General features: G+C 40.6%; 1 protein-coding gene across 3 annotated transcripts in view; it reads right to left on the bottom strand.

Annotated features, from left to right (window-relative positions):
- The window catches only part of LOC136676360 (potassium channel subfamily T member 1-like), a 101025-nt gene extending 82961 nt beyond the window's left edge, over positions 1-18064 (bottom strand). For all 3 annotated transcript variants that reach the window (XM_066653308.1, XM_066653309.1, XM_066653310.1), the window contains exons 1-3: positions 17948-18064; positions 14830-14875; positions 11741-11914 (exon numbers count right to left, since the gene is read on the bottom strand). In XM_066653308.1, the coding sequence (XP_066509405.1) occupies positions 11741-11914; positions 14830-14875; positions 17948-17978 (251 nt within the window). In that variant the 5' untranslated portion in view covers positions 17979-18064. The remainder of the gene's footprint in view (positions 1-11740; positions 11915-14829; positions 14876-17947) is intronic.
- Positions 18065-19115: the final 1051 nt, after the last annotated feature.

Genomic DNA, 19115 nt, shown 5'->3' with positions numbered 1-19115 from the left:
AGAGTGCAGATCCTATTCCACCCTCTTTGCATGAGGCGGATTTCAATCGAACAATTTTTTATGAAAAATGATCATTTACCCCTTTAGAATTCCTATGATGCACAGAGTACAGAGGTTCTTCTGTCTGATGCCAAGAAGCTGCTCTTATGTTAATAGTCTTTTGCAACTGAACAACATTGGTATAGTGCAGGAACAGAATGTACAAAGCACAGCGAAATATAATCCTTCCTTTGAACTACTTACTCACATGTTCCTCCATTCTAAAGGACACACAAGTTAACTGAGCACTAATCTTCTTCCTTGTGGTGAGGGTCCCCCAAATAGAACAGTGAGTGTAAGTCACAGCTAGGTCAAAAGGGTGTACTTGGCTAAACACTGGGACAGTGCATATAATCAGGAGCATCAAACAAAGGATAAACAAGCAACAAAAACTACTGAATTCCATTTTCCTGTCAATGTCACCTGCAGCTTGTTTCCGAGGGGTTGCTACGGAGTAAAATCCCTGTTTTAAAAATGCTACCAATATAAAAATGTAACATTAAAATAAATGTTACATAAAGCTAAAAAAAACCTGCATGCTGAAATGCATTGGCCATAATGTAGGCAGGTGTTTGACAGAACATCATGTAAATGTGCTACAGTCTATAGAGCCAGTATAAGGCAATGGAAATGACATGCAAATAGCTATGAACCTAAAACATCATTCTGATTATTATTTTAATAGCTTTGGCTGCATTCAGCCATCAACACCTACAGTGTTACAAATACTGTTTAGAATAAACCAGGATATTAGCAGATTTCTATGGAGATTGGCACAGGACAGTGGGTGTTTGGTTTAATGAGAGGACACAGTTTCCACCTGCACTTCTCTGCCATCTTCAGCTCTAACCCAACCCCCCCACCCCGCCACCAGACACCATCTCTTTACACTGCAATGAGCACAGTGACACACACACAGAATCTCTCCCTTCATTAAACCGGCTTATTACACCCAACAGCCAGAGCTTCACTGATGTCATCTAATTTAATTGTCAAGGCAAGGCTTGAGGGCTCATTGGCGACGCTGCCAGAAAATATCATGCAGAGAAATTTCATAAGCTGATCTGACCGTATCATGTTATCTACATTAAAAAAACACGTTGAATATAGCAGAACTGCCCCCAAATGCCCAAGTTACCATGGTAACATCCCTTAGTGAGAGTAAAAAAACTTGCAGTTATTGATTCATGTAAATAAAAAACGTGTATCTGAAATTTTGACAATCTATGACAAGTTGTGATAACTCAGAATGGTCAATGGTACAAATGTAACGATACTTATTCCTGGACATTTTGTATTATTTCTATTGGTCAATTAGTCAAAGACAGCTGTTATTTTCAAATAGTGTAAAAAAAAGTCATAAAAGTTTGTGCATCTGTGAGACGTACACCTCCATCATCACATACACCACATTAATGACATAGCTTTTCCTTAAATGCAGTTTTTGCAATTAGACAAACCAAGTTTCCAGTCAGTCATATGGATGAAAGAGGCTTTACTGAGCCTTGATCCATTTTTTAAATCTCACAGTGCAGCACCAAAACAATTAAAATTGATTTGCCATGAAGGTCCCGGGAGAGGTCCGTCTGCAGGCGGTGATGCTAAGCACTGATTTATTCATTTCTGAAAACACCCTTGTTATGCGATCATGGCTGTAGCCAGTGGCCGTACAGCAACAGATGGATTTTTTGACAGGAGGCCGATCTGTTGCTCACCCACTCACTGTACTGTACATCAGTGACTAATCTGGCCTTTAGTCTAGACTGCAGTAGATGACAAACCACCGAAACTGCCATGCACTGCTAGCAGACCACTCGGCTCCCATTAGCAATGCATCGTTCTCACACAGGCTCATTAAACACCTCCAGTCTCATATGGCACTACACAGGGGTTTAAACACCAGAATGAAAGTGAAATATACTGAAAGAATACTTCCAGAAACATATATTTTAAACACTTACAAACATCCACACTGTATGTGACATTCCACACAGAGAAATACAGGGAGAGCCTGAGGGCTAAATGCTTCCTAAATCATACAGGTCTCCCCCAATAACATCATGGCTCCAAACCAGGAGGATCAATTTCAGCACATGAAATGCTAACTGCTCAGTTCTGTTATGGCTACTGACAGATATTCAAGTCCGCTAAAATTTCACTGAGTGAGGGGTGGGGGTGGGTATGGCAGGGGACATCTACAGCAGGGGTGTCCAAAGTCTGGCCCCGCGGCATCACTTTTAAGAATACATCATTAGTGGCCCGCTGGCAGTTGGCAGGTTTTTCTTTAACGTGACGATGGCAGCAGTGTGTTAATGTATAAGATTTTGCACCATTGTGTTAAAGAACTAAGCAAATCTTTTGATATGATCCAGTTCAGAGCCCCCAGTCACAGTTTAGTTTAGTCAAAGGCCAAAACAAATAAGGTTTTATATTTCCTCTTATTTTCCTTTTTCAATAACTAAAGTTTTACAAATCTTACATTTCCTTTGTACAAAAAGTGCTAATATCATAATTATAGAACTGTCTGAAAACCTTTATCCTAAAACTGTTATTGGCCTTATCATGATATGAATATTGCATTCTCTGTCATAAATAAAAACAATTAAATTTTTATCACTCTCATAACATTTCTGATTTTCTGACATCCCTCAAATCTAGGGAATACTTCAGAAGAAGTAGATATTAAACAGATATTTCTCATCATTAAACTTATAGGCTGTGCAACAGATATTTCATATTCACGTCTATTTTTGAAAATTCATAGAGGTTATAATGTAACCCACTTCCACAAGGTAGGGAGAGAGTCAATGGTAAACATCTACAGATGTTTCTATCCATCCATCTACTCCTACAAGCTAATGCTGTGGGTTCTAAAGGGTGTGTATCTGTTGAAAAATGATTACTGAAAAAAGGAAATAAACAAAAAAGAATATTTAATCATCTAAAAATAAAGCAACTAATGTTTTCATACCACATAGGGACCTACTCACACTACTATGCCACGCTTGTGGAGACGCATCCAAACAGATTCCTTTAAAACATTCATTCATTCATTCATTCATTCATTATCTGTAACTGCTTATCCAGTTTAGGGATGTGGTGGATCCGGAGCCTACCTGGAATCACTGGACTCAAGGCGGAATACACCCTGTAGGGGGCTCCAGTCCTTCACAGGGTTACACACACAGAACACGTTCGCTCACACACTCATGGACACCAGAGCTCCTTTAAAACAAACAATCTAAAATGAGAATCAATGTCTAGAATCAATGTTTTTTTTTTATTTCCCACTAGTGTAGCCTTGAGAGCGAGGACTTGATTTTAATCATTAAAGACTTGTCATTTGAGTTGGGTCATCGAGTTCATATCCCTTTTCAATTCTGAGATGATTAGCCTGAAGTTATATCTATAGAAAAAGCAGACATCTCCAGAACACAGGCCCAACACAATAAGAGAATGAATTATAATATAATAACCTGACAAACACAGTCTAAATGCCTTGAGTCACATTTAAAGCTGTCCTGAAATGATACTTGGATTATGTGTACCATTGTCTCAGTGTAAAGCTCAGTGGAGTGGATCTAATTGGTGCTGTTAACCCCGTATTTGCTGGAATATGTTTTGAGTGACAGCAGCAAGCCCATGGCTCGTCACGCATCTGTGGTCATTTTGATTTTTTAGATGAACGACTAGCGCTGGAGACTTGCTCCTCTATCCTGAAGCTTTGAGAGCTGATTCTGCTTCAGTGGTGCAGCAGATCTCAGTGACACTGACACTGTCACTTAGAAGCCCAACTTTCTTCAAGAAATACTGCAGTCAAGCACAAACATCGTTGGCAAATAAATGTCTTTTTGCCACTTTTAGAAACACCTACCATTTAAGTGCACAACCTGGGGTCACAGGAGTTAAGTGTAGTGTAGAGCCCAGTTGCTGGTGGGTTTATATTCTCTGGCCTATGACCGTCACTGAGCATAGTGGCTGAAAAAGTTATTGTTTGCCTAATGAACATTTAGCCAGTACACACTAACTCTTAGCTGCAATGTACATTTAGAAGTTGTACAAAGGATCACCTGTACAGAGTAACTGTTCAGCTGAAACAAATGCTATAAATAACTATAAAAATAACTATAATTCAAGAAGAAGAACAGTTCCAGACAAGAATACTCTTGCATCTCTCGGTTTGACTGATGCTTCTCCCTGTGTTTTAATCGTGTTTTCTTGTTAAGTAATTTTTGTTTATTTTCTAATAATCTATGACTATATCCCCACTCCTCTGGTGCTGGAGTTTGCTGAGCCTTTTCTTCATCACAGATTGGATGTCAACTGCCTGCTATCACAGATGCTAATGGCTGAGCCTGTTGGCCAGGAGAGCCAGTCTTCTTCACTGTTGTACAGCAGCTGCCTGCCTGCTTTCAGTGCTTCTGTTGCCAGAGACAGTTGACTGAGGGAGCACAGGTGGCTAACTGCTGCTAACATTGTCCGAGGGAGCCTGTCTCTATGTAGTGGCAGCTAATACTGCTGCTAATGTCGACAGAGGGAGATTAGAGAGATTTCTAGTGAGCAGCCGCTAACACTTTTGCTAATGGCGACAGAGGCAGATTGTCTCCAGTTAGCGGCCACTAATACTGCTGCTAACGTCAGCCGAGGGAGATTATCTCCAGCTAGTGGCCGCTAACACTGCTGCTAACGTCAACAGAGAGAGATTTTCTCCAGCTAGTGGCCACTAACACTGCTGCTAATGTTGACAGAAGGAAATTATCTCCAGCTAATACTACTGGTATTTACAGCGGTTGTCAAGTTTGGGAGCATGTTTGAACCCTTTGTTCAACCCTTTGAACAGTGATGCTTGCTGGTATGTCTGTCTACTCTCACCACTGCTCTCATGTGAGCCGTTCTGTACTTTCTACTGTATTATTTATGTTCTATATAGATTAAGCTCATTATTTATGATATTATTATTAAAAAGAAGATGTGATTCATTATTAATCCCATTGGGAAATTTGAGTTGACGGTTAGGGGCCTTGCTCAGGCACATCAGATATGGATAATTTTCTGGGGAACAAATCAGAAACCTTCCAGTGCTAAGCCCATTTCTCTAAATGTTATGCCATGGGTAACCCCACTATGATGCAGTAATTATTGTAGACGTACAAGTCAGGAATAATATGCTCAGTGGTGGTCCCTTAAGCTGACAAACAAGAGCTTAGGTGTGATCACTTTGTAGTCATCGATTACAGGGTACAATCTCTAACTGTATCCCTACAATGTGCACGCAAACAATAGCTGTACCTGATAAAATGGGAAAATGAAAATGAAGCCACTGGCAACTTTTCAAACTTACAGGATCATTATCCCAACAAGCACCTGCTTCTGTGCGCAAAGATTCCTTTCAACACAAACCCAATGGCAAGATTGAGCCGTTTCCTTTTGAAGGCAAGACAAAGTAAAGACGACACCGCGTCCTCTCAGCTGAAACGATGCTTCACTTCAGGAACAAACCCTCAGAAGGAGAAAACTGACGTGATTGGCTGGAATAATGTCCCAGTGCTTTGGACTGATTTAATTGATGCGAGAAAGCACAGAAAAGCTGCTGGTGTTCCCAGAGTTATTTTGACAGGAGTGATTTTCCCTCTCCACTCCTCAGTTCTGTGGCTCTTCAGCTCCCACGCACTTAAACATTGACACACACACACACACAGACATACACACAGACCTCACAGAAACAGAACGAGAGGGAGGGAGACGGAAAGACCTCTAACCACTTGTCTGTGCAGCAGATCCCTGGAGATGATCACAGTAGACACACCACACATGTATTTATACAAGGTCAGAGTGTGGGGGCATTCGTGTCTTCTGTATGTATTAAATATCTGTGTACTTACATGTGGTGTATAAGGTACTTTGTAGTAATAATAGTCATTTCGTGCCTTATATCCCAAGTGTGTTTTGTGTGTGTGTGTGCGTGAGTGGATGGGGGTTGGCTTTTCACAGTCCACTTAATCCCAAATACGCACACACACACACACACACACACACATACTCTCTCTCTTTCTCACTCTCTCTCTCAGGGACACTGCTCGTTCCTCGAAACCAGACATCTCCCACCTCAGTTCATCCACTTCACCTTTTCAATGAAGAAACTGCACACACACACACACAAACACACACACCACACACACACACACACACTGAAAGAACACTTGGCATAATGGCATGTGGAGATTCCCTCTCTGAACTCCCACACACCAACTGAGCAGAGGTGGAGAGAGCAGCTAGACTCTGCACTTGAAAACGTCTCCAAATCACTCGGGCACAAAGAACAGTGTTCCTCAACATTAATCAGAGCTGATGCACTCGGAACAAAACAAAGCAGCAGGTATTAACTTATTTCAAATGTCTGTTCCAAATTAGTTCAAGTAATGTCTTAAAAAACTGCCTGAAAGTGGTGAAATCCATCAGAATAAAAATCTGTTTTGTCCCGTTTTTGAATTTTTATAAGATTACCAACGCATTACAAACACACATTTACACCCTTGATATGAAGGTGGAAGATTCAGTTCTTTTCATCTCCACTTTGTCTTTTTTTCCAGAAATTATGTCATGAACCTTTTTCTGATCACAGTTGAATCCATAAAATGTTTCTGCCAAACTGTACTTCCTCCCAATTTAACACACCTGAGCAAACGGAAAGTGAATTGATTTCACCCAAATAATTTTTCACTATTTTTTTGTTTGCTTTATATTAATAAACAGAATTGAAGGCCTGAAGCATATTCTGGCCCCCTTGTGGAGCAGGTTTCAGTATGTGGTAAGTCAGGCATTAGTTTTGGTGTCAAAAAAGTTTCTATTTATTTTAGTTATTCATTCATTCATTCATTCATTCATTATCTGTAACCCCTTATCCAGTTCAGGGTCACGGTGGGTCCAGAGCCTACCTGAGATCATTGGGCACAAGGTGGGAATACACCCTGGAGGGGGTGCCAGTCCTTCACAGGGCAACACACACACGGACAATTTTGAGTCGCCAATCCATCTACCAATGTGTGTTTTTGGACCGTGGGAGGAAACCGGAGCACCTGGAGGAAACCCATGCAGACACAGGGAGAACACACCAACTCCTCACAGACAGTCACCCAGAGCGAGAATTGAACCCACAACCTCCAGGTCCCTGGAGCTGTGTGACTGCGACACTACCTGCTGCACCACAGTGCCACCCTCATTCATTATTTTAATATTTATAGATTATTATTACTCTATATTAATTTTAAATATGAATAGGTGGCGGGTGAAGAGACTTAACTGTCAGGTTGCAGGTGAAGTGACTTTCCAGTTAGTACAGACTTGTGTTTTGAAGTTGCAGAGGCTTGTGTAGATGTAATGAGATAAAGAGTAATGAGATCATTTTTTTCTGGCAGGTAATAAGTAAAGTAATCTAATCTGCAGTTTGATCATTCTAATATAATGTCTTTGCCACTGTTGTAAAACATGCAGCTGTTTCTATGAAGGAATGTGTTTCTGAGCGGAGCTTATTCAGAGTTCATACATTTTTTTTTTTTAAATATGGAAGTTGTTTTGTTCTTTTCTTTTATTCCTTTTTTTTAAGACGCCTACACACACAAACATTAAAATATTAATAGGTCTGACGTCAGAAACCCGACTGTGGATGATGATTGTCAAGTGCTCTCCACCTTAATGACACTCAAGATCCGGCATGAATACATCTCCTCATAGACTCAGACAATAATGATACTAAACAGCCATAATCACACCACACAATGAGCTGCTGATTACACCAGACACACACACACACACACACATGCTCTTGCTAATGCTTATGGAAAAAAAAAAGCCTCGACTATAGCAGTCACTCACTTTGCCTTTCATTCCACTGTGGGATTACACTTGCCCTGCCACAGAGCAGTTTACTGAACTCACTGGATTTGAATTGAGTGAAACCCACAACCTCCAGGTCCCTGGAACAGTGTAACTGCGACATAATTAAAGAACAAGACTCCTGTCCTTTTATGAAATAAAGACTCTCATGAAATATGAAATATGATATATAAATATGATCTCTGCCCTTTTATACGTGTTCCAGTGAGGAAAGTCCATTTCAGCCAATCAGATTAAAAGTCATTTATATAGATTAGTTTTAACCACACCCCCTTTTTATTTCAAAGTGTTAAAGGGAGGTTGGAGACTGGTCGTTTTAAGATCAATTACTTACTGTTTGTGATACACAAACCCAGACATTGCGCTTTATGATTCCACATTAGACAATGCCCATCTGCCTGGAGTGAAGAGAATGTTACGCCACTTGCTGGTTATCAAACCTAAGTCATTAACTCAGGGTCATAAACAGGGCTAGTTCATTAAACCTGGTTAATAAACCTGTAATGAATCTCGCTGTGAACATCTGCTCTCCACTCCCTGCAGTCACATGAAACAGAGAGAAGATGGAGCTGGGATCTTCACAGACTCTGATAATTATCAGTGACTTGTGGTTCACAACGCATACCCAGAGATATCCATAAGCACAAGCCACCCAGGAATTTGAGTAAAGCAGTCTCTCCAGGAGAGGACGGCAATGTTGTGCAATCACTGCACTGCTCATTTACTTAATGTATACATATTTAATATGTCCTTTTGTGTTTAGTATAAGTGGATAATGCAGACGTGAGCACTGGACACTGTTTCAGCTAAAGACAAAGCAAAACAATTACAGAGAAACAGAGGGTAAAATCTTCGGGGAACCTGAGCCACTTCCACAATTTTTATTGTGATTTTTTAATTAACCTTTAATTTACCCAGGCAGATCATTTGTATTTAAGCAGAAATTTGCATTTAGACTGGCAGCCAAGTAAGGAGCAGATGCCACATCCATGCTGTCAGCTGGTGGATAAAGAGGTATAAATATCAACAGAAATATAGAAATTGATACCAAATTGATACCTGTTTTTTTTAAGTGTGTTCCAGTGTGTAGTGGCGAACTGAAATGAACAAGAGCTGTTAAGAAGTGGGACTGATAGTAAGAGAACAAGTGTGTTATAGTTAGCAGATGCTGGCTGTATTAGGGTTTGTAACTACAGTGGGATCTGTCCTAGAAGAGCAGTAAAAATGCTTGTAAACCAGTGTGTGTTGCAAGGGTGTGTAAAGAGGGTCAACTAATCAGAGAGAAAAAGAGAGCAGCAATGTGTTCTAAATAGGGCATTTGCAACCAAATGGATAGCAAACTGTTAACAGCCAGCTTTGGAAGTGCAAATTTACCTGGGAGTGTGTAAACATCATCGCTGTAATCAACCAGCAAAAGAAAGGTATAAAAAATAAACAAGACTTCACCTGTTTATTAACTCCGTTAGAAGTTTGGTTCAGAAACGCTTTTTACCTGTTCATGTCGAATCCTTTATCCCTTAAACGATTTGCCGTCTTAGAAATGGCAGAGGTTTCCTCAGTGGAACTTTATCTGCTGTGATTATTTCTTATTTTATTGCTTGTGTTTGCTTCAAATAAATGTGTAATCTTACATTGGTAACCTGAACTCGCTCTACCTAGCGTAACGCTAACATTAGCCCTCGAGTGTGGCACAGAAACTATAGCCTTCACTTGTTATCCAGCCACAGGTAAACTAACTCACTTAACCTTCATGTTTATGGACTGTGGGAAGAAACCAGAGATCCCAGAGGAAACCCATTGCTTGAGAGGCAAACCACAAAGCCACCGTGCCGCTCATTTATTCAGAACCAACCTGAATGGCTTACAGTGCTGTGCCTGGTAATGAACCTGTGATTGTAATGAAATCTGAAAGCACTGTTCAGCTGCACAGACTTTCTTCATATTAATGCTCACTTGAATCCAAACTTTTTACTTCTTTTTTTTTCTTATTTTACCTTTTCTCTTTAAAGTCTGTAATCACAGGTACGTGAGCTTTCAGGCTTTTAAATAAGACTGGATAAGTCTTGGACGCCCCCGGCGGTTCTGACAGGATGCCATGGCCTTGAATCTGTCACAAAGGATTGAGTCATTTAGCAAGACGCCGTAGGTACATTCAGACGCTGTTCTATTCAGTCTTGCTGCTTTTTCAACCTCTTTCTCCTACATTTCAGCACCAGCACTGAGGACAGCTCCTTCAGAGCACATTTCAGCTTTGCACAATGGCAAACTGAGGAAAGTGCACATGGGAGCGATTAAGCACAAGGGCATTAAAACCTTAGAAATAGGAGCACACAATACACAGCTGTAAATACATTGTTATAAAGAGTCAATTTTTCAAGCCTTTTCTCAGACAGATTCAGCTTTGCATTTCACACAGCAGCGATGATCATTCCACAGACTCTTCTTTATGAGTTCTAGTATCAGGAGTAAGTAATAAGATACTTACACAAACACACCTGGCACCAGGCATACGGTCCTCATTCACTGTTTACGTGACTATGATAAAGCACTGACTGCAAACAAAAAAGTCAACAGTCTCTTTGTTTACCCAGGGTTTATAAAGTGGGTGTGGCTTAAATTGTACCTGAGGTATGAGCTGCAGGAAGTGTACAAAGTTAGTTACAATTCAGTTCAATGAGGGGCTTTGCATCTAAACAACAACAACAATGTTAATTCTGTGATGTATGTGTAAAGACTTCAGAGAAAATGTCATCAGGCTGAAAACTTATTACATTTTGGTGTCCAAAGACATGATAAAAAAGTACTTAAACAAATATTAATCTTTATTTCAGAAGGTTTTTTGCAAACTGGGGATAAAACTGATTTATAACAGAACGCTTCAAAACTGACATTTAACACTAAACGAGACAGAACTGCACTGGCTAATATTAAAGCAATTAGATCAATAAAAGGCATTACAATTTGATATGAACCCCTACAAAACTTTATAACTGTGTAAAATAATATCATTCTAAGATCAGTTGTAAAAGACAACTCACTGTAAGAAAAAGAGTCAGATGTTCTTCTGTAAACAAGCACTCTGTTCATTTTCATGGCATTAATGGACTTCTACTATTTTTATTTTCTTACAAATATTGGAGGCTGTTTGCGAAACCTCTGCAGTAAAACAGTGAGGTGAAGTAATTACTGCACTGAAACTTTGCCTGCTATGTTTTATTTCTTAGGAAGTCTAATAGTCAATAATGGAATGGACAGTACAGTAGTTTTATAGTACATTAAAAAGGCTTTTGCTTTAGGTGTATTAATTAATAATGGCATAACATTAAAAAGGCATTTTCTGTAAATTCACAGATAATCCAGTCTCTAAGTGAATGCTAAATCAATAAAAGCAAAAAAAACTACTGGAGAGGATTCTGCTGGGATATTTTTAACACATATTTTTAGATGTAAAACACCTCATCGAACTGGCTCCCTCAGTCGATCATGCACTCATTAACTTACATGTTCACTCTCTCACTCATCCACTCACCTGTCTATCTGCAAGGTAACTCTGTCACTCAGGGGTTAGGAACTGCTCCACAAAGCACTGCTATTCAGAGATGCTGTATGTCCTTGTTTTTTTACAGCGTACAACAGCAGAACAAATAAAATGCTCTTCCAAAAATACACATACACATTTATATTAATCAACCTGTGCAAACTGAAAACTGAAGCACAGATAAACCCTGTTCCACTCAGACATGGCGATAGTGACCACACTGTAATATTCAGCGGTGTAAAGCCATAAACAAACAGAAGAGCCCTTTACCTGTCGTCATTCTGGAAAGACTGGTCTCCCAGCAGCAGATCTCTGAAACGATATCGTGGAGGTAGCGGAGGAACCTCTGAGTCCACATCGGTCATCTTCAGTGCTGAGATGTCCAGTATAACTCCACTGTTACTGCTACTGACACTGTTCTTCTGGATGGTCTCTACAGACGACCTGAAGTAACCCCACACAGAACAGTTTCTAGTTACTCATCTCTGATCTCAGTCAGTGGATTCAGGCATTTTTTATGACAGGGATCAGAGCATCGCAAAAGCTTGAAAAAACTGAAACATAACAGTGTTCTGACCTGGTTTAGTACAGAATTACCATATAAGATACACTGACTATCCGCATAATCCAAAACACATTCAATGATGCTGAGGTGTGGGCTCTGGGGTGGTCAGTCCATCGTTACAAAGCAAAGCAATATTATTTGTATAGCTCCTTTCATACACTGTGGTCATTCAAAGTGCTTAACAAATGTGAAAATACTTAGATAATGTAACAAAACAAAGATGATTTAAATAAATACAATTATTCAGGTTTAAAGTAAAATCAAAGCATTAGAACATTCCTGAGATCTAAGCGCTTTGGAAAGGCTTTTGCACAGATTCTTACAATTAAAAGACCACTTACAGTCAAAGAGTCTGTACTCAAGTCTGGAGTTTCCCAGTACCCTGAGGACACCTCTGAGGGCATTTCTAAGCTGGAAATCAATTCTTAGGATACCCCATGCTAGCAAATTAAGAACCTCCATGAGTTGATAAAGCTTAGAACGTCTTCTCGAATGATTTCCAGCAGCCAGTTTCACTCATTTACACCCACTGAACAGCAGCTCTAGCTGAATAACATCTAACTGTGAAGTAGTACCAACTTCTAAGCTGTTAATCAATCTTTGGTATAGCCGTGCTAGGATTGTTTTTGAACTTCCAACAAATGTATAAAGCCTAGGAGAATATGCGTCAAAAATTAAAAATTAAAGTTAAAATTTAAAGGAACACTAGGTAAGATTTGGGTTTTACAGCACTGTACTGAAATCATCAGAGAGGGGGAGAGAAATGGATGGTTTCCTGCCCTCCTTCAAAAGTCACATAGTGCAGTTTCTGCAGTGCTGAGCCCAAAGTAGCAACAACAGAGGCTCCACTCTCTCTTTTACAGCTCAGTGGAGCATCACAGTGGTTTTAAAGCTGTAAACGTCAGGTGAAAATATTACGTAGTGTTCCTTTAAGACATGAAATTAAACTTATGAAAGATGGAGTGCAGTAAGAACACAGTAAAACACAAAACATAAATCAAATCAGAAGTTTAAAGACACTGAGGACACCAGCAGGTTTTTAAATTCCAATTTAATTATTAATTTTCCACATTTCCTTTTTCCCCAGTAACTGCTTCTAGAACAGACAGATGGACAGAAACGTGTGGACAGTGGACATTGATTTTCTCCCTTCTCAGAGAAAGCTTTAATACAAGTGGATTTTGCCAGAAACAGCTTCTGAAAAATGAATAAATTGAACCTAATGGCTGTTTTGACTTGAAATTAAATAAATGAACGGTGGCCTCTGGCTCGGAATGATACTGATAATATATTATAAGACGTTCTAATACAAAATCACTGTAATAGATTTGCCTAAATCGGAATTAAGGATGACTTCCACATCCTTAACCGAGGAGTGCACAGGCAAGCTGTGTGTAATTGGTTTGCGCAGTACAGGAGCCACTGGGAGCAGGAGAGAAGAAACTGTGTATGTGCAGCATGAGCAGGGCTCTGTATTCTCAGCCTGAACCATGTGCAGGAACTGACAGTGACATATGAGGCAAGGTATTTGCACATGAGTTCCCATCGATCCATGTTCTGTTATTGTACTGCATCACAATTTCATCAAGGAAAGCCTCTGGATAATGCACGCTCAAATTCACATTTACACAGAGTTGCGCCTCATAAACAGATTGATGTGTGTACTGCAGAGGTCAGCTCTAATAATGTTTATGACAGGGGGTTTGAACCTGGGAGCTGACTGCTGGGATTTATGAGCGGACTCATCAGCAGACGTTTCCTGCGTCGGTAGATTGTGGCTGATTTGTTGTAAAAGTTTGTCTCCTGCCACATCAGAATCATTCTGACTGAACTGTGCTTGTTTTATCAGTGGATGTTTTCATGTGTTCATTCCAGCCTTCCAGGTTGTTTTTTTCCTGTACTGCAGCCCCAAACCAGGTCAGTTTCTGATCAGTGCACTGATATTCGCACAACAGTCTCTGCTGCTCTAGACCTACAATGTAGATTTCATCAGTTCCTCTTTAATGCAAGGCTTATTAAATCAATTGTTGGGTCGTGAAATGTTCTTCACCCCATAAAGCACTGTATTGTGGAAAAGGTTGAGAACCCCCCCAATTGAAATGCTTAAGGAAAAATATGCAAATGAGAAGCAGTATTCCAAAATAGAAAAAAAAACGAAACCTTCTGCTGGCAGCTACATCAGCCACACTCTGAAAAACATAGGATCCTTGAAGGAGCACAGCAGAGAATACAATATTCACCTCCAAAAGCACTGTTTTGAGAAAGTGATTTTTATTGTTTTTGTTCTTTTATGTGCAGTTGTAATGAGATTTTAAAAATCTGATTATTTAGCAGTCCTTGAATAAGCCACTTTAATTTCCATAGAGCGAGTCCCTGCATGGTGGCGGCCATGTTTAATAAAATTCAATACAAATCCAGGCCCCTAGGTGTCAATAAATTTAACATGTAGAAGATTCACTTGAGAAAATGACTGACTGCTTTTGTAAAGGTCCTTGGCATAAACTTAGTGTTCCAGAACAAACACCGTTCTTTAGAGAAGACTAACAACAATTCCTCGATGCTTAGAACCCTTTTGTTCACATGTATTTTTATCATTGCATTGGACAGATGCCGTTAACCAGAGTGCCTTTTGGTTTTAATCATGTTACAGATGAAGGAGCAAGAATTATTTTAAAAAATTCAACCTGAATGTTAGAAAAAAAAGTAAACAGTTGTTTAGAATTCTGCCCACTGGCTGTGTGTGATACTGTGAGCACTCACAGGTCATGTGAAAGCAGCAGGAATGGGACTGTACCTGTCAGCAGGGTTTGAGGACCGGTGTGGAGGGGTCATACTCGCCTCTGAGCCACATTGGGAAAGAAAGAAAAGAGAATCATTAGTGAGCTGGAATTTTACAGATTATTAAATATTATTTACAGTTTTCTCTCAGAGGTGCATGCAGTGCATTGCAGTCTTAGAATGAAGCAGTTTATGTTCCATAGAGTGGGTCCCCCCACATGTGGTAGCCATGTTTAAACATGTTTCAAATTTAGTACATACACTTTGAAATGTCCTGGACACTAGGAACAGTATAATATCAGTATAATGATGTTTCGTAGCGTGAAGCTAAGAGGATGTTTTTTCACTCCTTCATTCAATTTTTCACTCATTCATCTTTAATTGTTTCATCCTGATCAGGGTCTTGTAGGGTCCAGAGCCTACCCCGAACAGGTCCATGACAAGGCATCACTCACACACTCAGGCCTGTGGGCAGTTTCACACAGTCACTCCACCCACCAAAGTGTGTTTTTCTACTGTGTGAGAAAATGACAGCCCCAGGAGGAAACCCATGCACACACAGAGACAACAGATCAAACTCCTCACCGACGGAGACCCAAAAGAGATCTCAGCCCAGGACCCTGAAGCTGTGTGGGAACAACACGTCCTGCAGCGCCACCGTGCCTGGTACACTAACAGCCATTCATTCATTCATAAACCAAGCAAACACCTTCAGATGCAGGATCAGATCTATTCCATGTTTGGTCCAAGTGTTAAATTGTGAAAGGACACGTCCGTGTCTTCTGGCCAGGGCCAGTGTGTTGAAGCAGAAGTCAGCCTCTATCTCGGTTTCTAGGCAAATATGAAGCCGTTGAACCACCTGCAATTAGCAGCTCATCTGCTTTTTACTGTCCATCGTCTCTAGATACGACTTAAAGGACAGTCTAACAGATGAGAAAAGGTCAAAGAGACCACTTATAGTCATTTGTTCTAAGCTCAACCTTAAGGGCAAAAAAAAGTGCGTCCAAATTCCCGCTGTTATTACACCTCCTCTGTGACACGATGTACCTAGCAACACAGCAGCCAGCCTATATCAACTAGAACATTCCCTCTATGCTCTCCTTTTAGTACCCTCAGGTGCGTGTGTGTTTGTGTGTGTGTGTGTGTGTGTGTGTGTGTGTGTGTGTGTGCGCGCTCTGCACACTGCTATTAGTTTGTAAATCAGAGAGGAGTGGGTGTAGGGCGGCTGTAATGGCAAAGGCGTAAATAAGAGTGAAAAGCACTGTGTGGATTGTGTTCTGCTCTGAGGGCAGACACCAACAACTGCAAAACTATCAAAACAAAACCTTTTCATCCACATGAGGGATATGTGTGAGGGATAGAGTGAACGTGTGAGTATATGAGTGAGTGAGTGAACGTGTTAGTATATGAGTGAGTGAGTGAATGAGTGAATGAGTGAGTGAGTGAGTTACAACCCAATTTCATGAGGTGCATTTCATCTAATGATATTAGTAATAACCCACATCTCCACATTTTAATGCACATGTGTGTAACAGAATTAATGAATATACTAGAAGTTATGCTTTGTTCAGCTGAGATGACTTTTGTTACTGTGGGTTGATGACACTGTTTTAAAACCGAACCGATTAATAGAAACAGTGCAGTTAAATTTTTGCAGAAACTGACAGAGCACTGATGTGGAGTTTGTTTTTCTGTAAAGCCCAGTGTATATCACTGAAATCACAAGTGAAATCATGAAAACGGAATGTGTTTTTTAACAAAACTGTGATGTGTTTTGTGACATCACAAAGATGCAAATTTAAAATGAGCTGTTTTTTGTAGCCCAGTTTCCATATACTGAGCACACAGACAGGAGAACTAATCACTCACACTGTAAACATAGAACACTGCTTTAATCAAATAAAACATGAAGTATTTTTAAAAATAAAATTGTTACAAAGTGTCTTTTAAAAAGGGAAAGAAACAAAAAAAAATAGAAGAGTAAGTATTTTGTGCAGAATCAATTATTTCAATTTAGTTCTTTCCTGGAAAGCTACTAATGATGATGTAATATTCCTAATGAGCAGACACCTAATGAGATGTTTAGTCAGTCACCGGAGGGTCTCCAACTTACATTTCCAGGCGGACTCTTGAGTGGACCAATAAAAAACGTAAACGTTATCATAATAAAAGAAAATACACTTTTATATATATTTTTAATGATGTGTGGTTTGGGCAGAGACTGGCGTCCCCTCCAGGGTGTATTCCCGCCTTGCGCCCAATGATTCCAGGTAGGCTCTGGACCCCCCGCGACCCTAAATTGGATAAGCGGTTACAGATAATGGATGGATGGATGGTTTGGGCAGAGATCCGTGAGGAGAAGAATACTTCACATATACTCTATGGGGGGGGGGGGGGGGGGGGGTTAGGGCAGGATGTAAAAAAATGTCTGTAGCTGACAGTTGTTTAATGGTTGATGTCAGTAAGACAATTAATAGACACAGTTATAGTTACATAGCTGCAGTTACATGGCCATAAAAGTTCCTAATTTTTCCAATTTGATTGTATTTGTGATATTATAAAATTATACTAAACATTAATATCCACATTGAGAATTTAAAAAAAAAATTGGAATTTTTTTTTTATTTATTATTCTGCTCCATAGAGCGGGTCCCCAATATGGAGGGGGGCATTTTTATAATGCAATTCAGATTTAGGACATAATTGTGATACATCCAGGTCATTAAATATGTGAAGTTTTAGGGGAATACACAAAAAATACTGTAATGAACAAGGGCTGATAAAGCGGATATCAGTTGTAATACTCTACGACCAAAACCTAGGTAGACCCTCACTTGCCTGATGTTTCTTCTGAAATAAAGCAACAATAAGGAGATCTCCTCTTGCAGAAGTAACCAGCGAGGTCAGGTACTGATGTTGGATGTTTAGTTCTGGATCATAGACACCGTTCAAACTCATCCCAAAGCATCTGGACCCCGTGTCTCAGTACCACCTTAAAGTAGCTGCAATCCCCGGTTAAAGGAGGTGTGTAGAAACTTTGAGTCCCGTGGTGTAAGTGCAGTGGTAGGTGTGTGCTGAATTGCTGTCTATAAGCTAAATAAGACCCCGACATGTTTGGACGCCGTGGTGTTTACCTGGTTCTGACTGAGTGCGCGGTCCCATCATTGTAAATCAAGCTTGTGCTGGCGAGCCAAGCGCCACACATCTTCCCCAAAAAGCCCGAGGTAAGGTTCCTTTGAGGACTGTCCTCTGCACTGCTCCCTCCTCCTCCTCCTCCTCCTCCTCCTCACAGAGACGGACAGAGAGCACGAGCCCAGAGCCCGGACGAGCCCACCGCTAAGGCCAGTGTGGTCAGCATCACCTCGACTCCTATACACCTCTACCAGCGGCTCTGAGTGAAGCACACACGCGCTTTCTCCTCATGCTCTCCTCGTTTTCTCGTCGTTTTCTCCGCTCTTTAACACACTGCTGAGATGAGCCTGCTCACAGACATCTGACCACCCCTTAGAGACACTACCTCAGCTTTACATCACTTAGAACAACGAGAGGAGAGCTGAAACGTGCCGGAAAACGAGCCCGAGTGGTCCCTCTGCCTCCTCGCTGCCTGCTCTGTCACCTCTGCGTGAGTGGCAGTAATATTCTTTTATTATTTATCTGTTTCTTCTCATCCCACCCGTTTTAAGCCCGGCCACGCCCACCCGCTCTCTGAATGGCCAGCATTTGCTCTATCATTAACTCTCTTTTAAAATGACACTGAGTTTTGGGTGATTGTATTGTATGATCAGAAACAGTACTAGTTTTAACTCTCCAAACAGCAGCTGGCAGCAAGAAGTAGTCGCCAAAGACAACTATTAGTTAGCCACTGGCAGCAACTCAGCAAGAGTCACTAACAATTGACCACTGGCTAAATGCTTAATGGCAGCAGAAACTGGTGGATTGGCAGGTGCCACATATTGTTGTTAATTGGCAGCTGCCACAACTAATCAGTGGCTGTTAACTGGCTTTGGGCATCTTCCATAAGCTAGACCCTGGCAGCTGACACCAGTGACTGACAGCTGCAACTAACTGCTCACTTTACATGTGTGTATGTGTATTGTTAGCCAATCATATTGCAGGATGTGGGACACTGACAGCCAATCATAGTGCAGGATGTGAAACATTTGCCGGCCAATCATAGTGCAAGAGGTGACATACAGACAGCCAATCATACAGCAGGAGGTTAGAAAGTAGCAGCCAATCGCAGTGCAGGAAGTGAGACACTAAGCAAATCATAAAGCAGGTTATGAGGAACTAGCAGCCAGA

Source organism: Hoplias malabaricus, chromosome X2 (assembly GCF_029633855.1).
Source record: "Hoplias malabaricus isolate fHopMal1 chromosome X2, fHopMal1.hap1, whole genome shotgun sequence".
Taxonomy (NCBI): Eukaryota; Metazoa; Chordata; class Actinopteri; order Characiformes; family Erythrinidae; genus Hoplias; species Hoplias malabaricus.
Note: the sequence above shows the minus strand (reverse complement) of the source record. Positions and strands in the feature narration are given on the sequence as shown.